At 34.0% G+C, this 7,676-nt stretch overlaps 1 protein-coding gene across 4 annotated transcripts; it reads right to left on the reverse strand.

The window, feature by feature from the left end:
- Positions 1 to 234: 234 nt before the first annotated feature.
- Positions 235 to 5,650, reverse strand: LOC115972339 (putative uridine kinase C227.14). Of its 4 annotated transcripts, XR_004087465.1 has the most exons (13): positions 5,488 to 5,650; positions 4,942 to 5,075; positions 4,795 to 4,838; positions 4,193 to 4,270; positions 3,756 to 3,948; positions 3,229 to 3,259; positions 3,089 to 3,147; positions 2,828 to 2,901; positions 2,042 to 2,128; positions 1,384 to 1,445; positions 1,256 to 1,284; positions 954 to 1,134; positions 235 to 565 (listed from the first exon to the last, which is right to left on the reverse strand). XR_004087465.1 is itself a non-coding variant. In XM_031092601.1 (12 exons), exons 1-12 carry the CDS (start codon positions 5,528 to 5,530, stop codon positions 1,048 to 1,050), a joined length of 921 nt encoding a protein of 306 aa, XP_030948461.1. In that variant the 5' UTR covers positions 5,531 to 5,650; the 3' UTR covers positions 776 to 1,047. The 4 variants fall into 4 exon arrangements, 2 of the variants coding, with proteins under 2 accessions (XP_030948461.1, XP_030948459.1); XM_031092601.1 differs by lacking the exon at positions 235 to 565 and having other exon boundaries at positions 776 to 1,134; XM_031092599.1 differs by lacking the exon at positions 235 to 565 and having other exon boundaries at positions 776 to 1,134; positions 1,256 to 1,287; positions 5,488 to 5,648.
- Between the last annotated feature and the right edge of the window lie 2,026 nt (positions 5,651 to 7,676).

The raw sequence follows: 7,676 nt of genomic DNA on the forward strand, positions 1-7,676 counted from the left end.
GTATTTGTTGGTCATAGCTTGAAATCCCTAGCCGCCTAGAGCAGTGCGGAGGACCATGTACAAATTAATGTTTTTCTATTTAGCTTATTAGCTCATAATCATATGCTTAAGTACAACTTTTTAAAGGCTCACTTTTTCCAGGTATATAGTTTGATCCACCATGCTATATGCTAAGAATCTCAAGGTTTAAAGTTAAATCCAACATAAGAATGGAGCTAGTTGAGATTTATAGGATTAGATAGGATAAGGGTTCTTCTATCATTTAAAACAGACAACATAAAGAACAAAAGAAACTCCCAACCAGTTTTGAGACTAGGAATTGCGCTAAAAGATGGAAAAGTTGGCATATTTACCAACTCTATGAAGGCAAAGAATAGTAAAAAGAAAGCAATAATGAAGGCCTCTAAGGAAGATTCTTTGCTAACAGTTGTGGAATATAATGGACACAGCCAACATAATTAATATTGATCATACGGCAGGCAGAAAGCTACTAGTGTAATTGTGGACAGCTCTAAGACACAGCTTAATCAGCAGAATTGAGTTGAGAATTCACTGCCCTCATGACCTGCATATGAGGCCCTCGTTAGTTGTGCTATGTTACTGTACCCTGCATTCCCACAAGATTAGGCTTTTTGAAACTGCTTCATGTCTATTTTTCTATTGTACCCAACAACACAACAGCAACAAATGCAACTGTCTCTATCACTATCTCAGCATCTTAATGGGTCAGTACTTTCATTTTTCTTAGTTAAGGATCATTTGGGAGAGATTTGCATTAGGATTAATGGAATGTGAAAATTCTCATCAATTTTATACCAGCTTCGAATAGTGCAACATTTAAGTCATCTTTCCACCAAAAAAAGAAAAGAAAAGGATGAAACATGACCAGCTTATTCCATCAATGAATTCAACATATGCACATAACAAAAAGAAAGGCGTGATTAACCTCTTACTTTTATCATCATCTTCCAGTGTGCAATAACTTGATGCAAAACATATGCAACTGGCCTCTCTTAACTTTGGCTATACAACCACTAAGGTTCACTTTCAGAAGTCAACAGATTTTATTACTACATCTGCATTCCTCTTTGACTTGATTATGAGCTCTGCATTGGGCCGGTCATTGTATTCTATCTGCAGGATGAATTTAGTGTTACATTCAATACATTATAGAGGCACTTTGAAATTGACATTGATTAAGTAAAAGAATCCACTGAAAATGGAAATTCTAGATTTCAAAAAAAGTGAAGCATACCCGCCATTTAGCAACATCTGGGGGCTTTCCTGCTGTAATAAACATAAAAACACTCAATTGTTAGAGACCATACCTTTCTATTTTCCCTTTTCAACAAATGTAGCTGGTTAAAGTTAAGGAATACATACCTGTTGAAATATGTCTCTTTAGAACTCGTTGCATTGCTGTGTCAATATCAACCTCAATGAACCTTGAAAATAAAAACATAATTTTTTAACATATTCAGTGCTAGCTGTAGTGCAACTACATGCATTTAGTTATGTTAAAAGCAGGGTTTTTTTTTAATACATATATTATATATAAGTATGTTAAAGTAGTACATGAAAGATGAAGGACCAAGCAGTTGGACCATTTTGTGAGGCATAAGACTCAAGCACTATCGTGTCTCATTTTTCCCATTAAATTGTTAATATTAAGTCTGAATAAAAAATGACAGATTTTCATCAGAATTGAAAATAAAAATGAGGCAACAGCATTATGATCAGTAAGGATGTCAAAACTACTTTGCAGGCTAGTGGCCCAAAATCCAATAGAATTTCAGTTACATGTAAAACCTTTTTTTTTTTGAGGAGTTACATGTAAAACTAAAGTATGATAAATCAAACCATATCTGTAAGTATTTTTTTTATATGTACAAGTACATTTGTAAGCATATTAAAGTTCACAGAACTGATTTCCACCATGTTACACCAAATGAAGTCAGTAGTCTCAAACTGATATATTTTCACATGCAACTACTGGCCAGAAACTAAAATAACCTGTGGCTGTGGAGACTCCAGTCCTTACCACTTCTCATTAAATATAGATGATATCTCTTTCCAAACCCCATCTTCCAGTAATAAATAGTTTCCTTCTACTATAACCACTTTGTGTCTGAAAAGACAAAAAATAATTAAGGTTATATTTATGCATTATGGACAATAACCTCCACAAAGGTGAGACTTACAGACTGCTGCAGTAAGTATCATAAGAACTAATCCCTCCAATATGCAAGAGGGAAAAAAATTAGGCTAATGGAATACATAAGCTGAAGTAAAAGGCCAGGGGATACCATACTCAAATAGAGGCTTAATATCAAGGATATTATAAGCATTAGATTTACAAAGGACAGCTATAAAACAGAGAGAGCCTGAGCTCAATTCAATATGTTCATAAGAGATTTCAAAAATACCATGATAAAGTTTTAAGAAAGCTCACCAATTATGTATAATGTTCTTCTCTAAATTTTCCTGTCAGCTTGTTGACATCAATTTTAGCCTCGACAAGGTTTATTGGATTTGCTACTATCAAGATCCATATTTTCAAGACAAATGGTAACAGTTGGCACATATTTCCTATCTTTTACAGCTGATGACAAGTTAATGTTCAAAGCCTTAATAGAACCTAATCCTTATTACTATTCATTCATGTTTCAGGTTTGTTATGTTTCCCTTCAGTCAGGTTTGTCCAAAAGAATCTCCACGTTTAATTAGCAATGTCCATAATCACGATAAGTATCTCTTAACCACCTATACCTTATTAAATCAGCAGCTATTTACGAGATTCTTCACATGAAGGACACAAAATACTCACTGAGGGCTCACAAAGATATCATCTTCCACTGGATCTCCAATGCCATGGTCAAATGACGGCACATAAACTGATCCCTGAAGAAATTATCATTTCAGAATGCAATTTTAGGAATGCACTTATGACCTTTATCACTCATACACATGCACATAAAGAGAATTTCCTTATTATGAAGAGTGAACAAGTTGATGCTCTACTAAACAAACTGTAAATGTTTTCTGTAAACAAATTTATAATAGTTATCAAACACCAAAAGCTAATCACCTGGTTTCTTATAGTCTGGAGACATGAAAGTAGAAGTTCCGGATTAAATGTCCATGGAGCTGATTCATTATTTAGAAAGATCAAAGGTTTTGATTGTTACAAAGCATTAAATCAGTAATTACAAAGTATAGAAACCTTACCTCCCCTTCTTGCATGGGCTTCCTCTGGATTCTACAGTGAAAGAACATTACTCAAGTAAGAAGTTTTTTTTTTAATAAGTAATTACTCAAGTAAGAAGCGACCAATAGATTTTCAGTAATAAAAATGTCTGATGTATGACTTTGTGTGTATGACATGAAAAATGAAGGGCGAATAAAATTTTGCATCTTATTTCACAAATAAAATCCCACAAGGAGAGGCAAGATACATTCTATGAATCAGGTGATTCAAAAGCTTCTTTTGATAAATATGTTCTTAACCAAGCCGTGACCTTTTATCCAAAACCTTCATCTTCAGATAGTTTCAAATTCAGATGCACCTTTCGTGTCATAGAAACTGGTAGTTCAAACATGTTAGCATGATTCTCTTTTTCTGGGCTTTCTGATGTTATTTATGTTCTCTTTATACGCTATTTGAATCTATGATGGGGCTGTCCCACAAGGAATGAAAATGCTATGTAACCCATGAAGGGAAAAACATAAAATTAGAATAACGAAAGAAAGGCTACCTCCATTGCATCTAGCTGAGAACGATAAAGATGAAACCCGTCCATGGGAAGAACTGTAGCCACGTCTAGAGCCCTAACTTGGGAATCAAGTGAAGAAGCTTTCAGGGGCCATAATTTGTTGACACGTTGTGCTACTTCAGATGCTAGAGTGCTCTTTCCAGAGCCAGGAGGACCAGCTAAACCCACAATGTGTCTGTATGATATTTTGGGGAATTTGTTAATTACCATCAATTGCAGCCTAGATAGCCAGCTAAACCCAATTTTTTTTTGTTTTTCATAAAGCCATAGTAAGGTAGTCTAGAGTACTTGAGTATATACCACCTAGCAGCATTCATTTATATAAAACTCTAAAATTTCATAGTTTTTTTTTTTTTTTTTTTTTTTTTTGATAATTAAATCTCACAGTTTCTTCTGCTGATTCACACACTAGAACTTACTTCAAATTGGGATTCGATGCTACCGCTGCTGGAAGAAGAAGACGTTTGGCTAAATCATCATATATTTCATCCATACACCTTGAAGAAATAGAAGCAACAGTTACTATAGGTAATCAACAAAGAAGAGTCACTTCTGTGAATCAGATAAAAAACTTCCATCACACATGTAGCATGAAATAACTTCTTTTTTCCTACATATTTTTATTCATAAGTTACACATGCATTTCGTGAGTTTAAAACCCATGATTCACAAACTCATCTTCAATCCAGTTCTTACAAGGGTGTTAGAATTGTTGCTAAATAAATTTTTTTTATAAGTAGAATTATGGTTAAATGCTTAATTCATCATTTCCTAACAGTTTAAGTTTTTGGGACTATTATATATAATCTCTCATGGTTTCAGTAAAGATGGTCTCGAGTTTGAGGGGAAGCCTAGGCCCACGCTTGAAGGGAGCATTAGAATTATGGTTAAATGATCACATTCACCTTTCCTAAACGCTTGAGCTCTAGGACAATCGGTAATTTATCAAAGGAGATGAAACGCCATTTAAGCTAGAGCTCATGGCTGGGCATGAAGTAAGTTCCAGCACTTAAACCCATACCTGCCCTCCACTACAGAAATTTCTTTCTTTTGACTGCATAAAACCTGAATAAAAGGAACACAAAATATCGATATAGAATGACAGTACAAAGAATGAAAGATTCCCAAGATTCCAACTCTAAAAAAAATATTAGGAATGGAACCAAACCTTCACACTGTTGCCCTTCCCAATCAGAATTCCAGTTTGAGCTAGTAAAGGTGAGGCTTTTACTCTAATTGGTGAGATGGACACTATACATTGATTCGATAAAGGAAGTTTAACCCTTTTAAGCAGCAATGACTCTGCAAACAAATAAATTATTTTACTCATAAGACATTAACAATCATCACTCCAAATTTCATAAGCATGATTTATTTAAATAAATAAATAATGCTTTAAAGATTGCAAAGTGGGTTCGGCAACTTGCTGAGGATACCCGCATAAAAACATTATACGATATGATAACTAAGTTGTCATGTGCATATCAATCAAAAATCATAGTATATCCGAAGTGGGTTTGGAACAAAATCATGGATAGGGTTCAATCGAGTCTGATTAGCGGAATTGCGTTGAGTTTGATTTACATGTGAAAGAATCGAATTATATAAATTGGGTTGAGTTTTTCATATCATATCATGTATGCAATTGATAATAATTACTGAAATTTTCACCCAAAAAAAAAATAATTACTGAATTGAGACAAAGAAAGGGGACCTGAAAAAGCTCCGGATGTTGTCCGAGACAAGGAGACCTCCATCGCAGAGAAATTTGAGAATAAAACGAAAGAAAATTTTTCGAAAAGTAGAACTGTTTAGGATTTAGGAATTCCGAACACAAGCAGATATTGAATTATGGCTTACGTGGAATACTAAAACATTACTAAGAATTTTTTATTAAAAAAAAATCTAAGAATTTATTACATAAATTTTATAAATTAATATATTATCAATTTAGGGCTGTTAAAAAGACCAAATAGACGGGACTGGACTGAAAATTCAGTTTGACCACTTTTTAGGGATTCGGTCCCAATCCTTCATTTTCAAAATTGTGAGAAAAAAAAAAAAAAGCTTCACAATGTGTGTTTGGTTGGAACTTGGAAGAACGGAAAAGTAAAAAGATGAATATTTCATTTACTTGTGTGCAGTCAACCTACCAAACCAACAAAACTGATCCAAACCAACAAAACTGATCTAATCCAATCCAAAGGCTAGAGAAACTTCTAATGTAACGAAGAGAGTGGCAGATGTCAGAGCCTCCAACTACTAATGGTAAACATTATTCATCCAATGAATTTTTATTATTTATGGTTAACATAATCAATGCTATTATATCAATCTCTGTTCGAGACTAGTTTGTACTTCTGTTTTGTGTTGTTTAGGTAGTGAAGAGGATAAAATTAAGGTAGACGGACTCGTCCAAAAAGCCTTCCATAGGCGACGGTATTGAGATAATGGATGATCAAAACATAAGGACAAGATGACGGATTAATACGCCGAAAGGAGAATATACAAGACTGATGGATCCTCCATAGTGGACGAATTCTAGCTATACGGACACAAGGGGGACGGATATCAAGGTCACGTAGCACCTACGTGGCTTAAGTGATCTCCAATGAACCCTAAATGGAAATGTCTTGCACCCTACGATTAACCATAGTCAATGGAATCCCTATATGGGAAGAATCCCGTAAAATACGGATATTTATGAGGATCTTCCCCATAAGGAAAATCTTCTTAATCAAGAAATGAAAGTCGATTCTACACTACTATAAAAACCCAAAACCCTCAGAAAACAAGATACACATAATTGACATCAACTCTGGCATTCTAGAGTTGTGAAAGTTCTTTAACTTAACTTTCGAAGGGTCTTTGGCTGGTACCACATCGGTACTCTCTACAAGGTTTTTCTTCTTCTTCTTTGTCGTGCAAATTTTGTCCAAGGCACATGCAGATTTTGTCCAAGGCACATGCAGCTTATTTACGATTTTTGGCTTCATCATGTAGGAATAGGATTAGGAACCTTGGGAGGTTAGGACTTATAACTTTTTGGCCTTGTTGCATTTGCATAAATAAATCAAAAGGGGTTTCTTTTCATAAATAAATCTTTCTAATTTATTAAAACAAATAAACAAAAAAACCACTACTATTATGTTATTATCTATACTACTATTTAAAGGGTTTCTTCTCTTTGAATTCCTCTTCTTCTTTTTTTGGTTCTAAAATACCCCATTGCATCAAGCTTATCACGTTTTAAAATAATAGGGTCAATTTAGTACATTAATGTTACTCAACTTCCTAATACACATTCTCATTACTTCGCACTCCACACCCTCCATTCAATTTTTCAATTTTTCTTTTCCACCTCTTTTTCTGTTCCTTCCCATGCACACTCATTTCTCTCGATTGCAAAACTGCATACTTCAAACTTCTCCCCACAAAAGTTAACTGATGGTTGCAATGTGGAACCTGTTATAAGATTCAAGTTTGCAAAGTCCAAACCTTAGAATCATGGATTACCCCATCTAAATGGTAAGAAATTTTTACTGGGATTTTATGAATGCTGATTTAGTGTGCCATTTGTTTGTCTGTTTTTATTTTTTATTGAGTTTATAATATAGGGTTTTGCTTTGATGGAAATTTTTCTTGGATTTTCACATTGACCTTTGTTGAGCATGTAAATCTTGATTTTTTTTTTTTCAAGTTTTACTTATTTGTTCTTACAAATGATGATGACCTTGCCAAACCTCTTCTTTTCTTTTCATGTGCGCAAATGTTAATTATTATCTGGGTATTCCTCCATTTGCTTCAATTTGATTTGAAGTGGCAAAAATTATAGTTGCGATATCTTCTTTAAATTATAGTTGGAATACTCCTAATTTATTTTTCTTTAAAAAAAAAATCAAA

The sequence above is a fragment of the Quercus lobata genome, chromosome 12, assembly GCF_001633185.2.
Source record: "Quercus lobata isolate SW786 chromosome 12, ValleyOak3.0 Primary Assembly, whole genome shotgun sequence".
Classification (NCBI taxonomy): domain Eukaryota; kingdom Viridiplantae; phylum Streptophyta; class Magnoliopsida; order Fagales; family Fagaceae; genus Quercus; species Quercus lobata.

Coding starts and splice junctions, on each gene's coding strand:
- LOC115972339 (XM_031092599.1), bottom strand. CDS start 5,530: ATGGAGGTCTCCTTGTCTCGGACAACATCCGGAGCTTTTTCAG. Junction 4,271..4,794: donor ATTTCTGTAGTGGAGGGCAG/GTATGGGTTTAA, acceptor TATTTCTTCAAG/GTGTATGGATGAAATATATG. Junction 3,148..3,228: donor AGCCCATGCAAGAAGGGGAG/GTAAGGTTTCTA, acceptor ATAATGAATCAG/CTCCATGGACATTTAATCCG.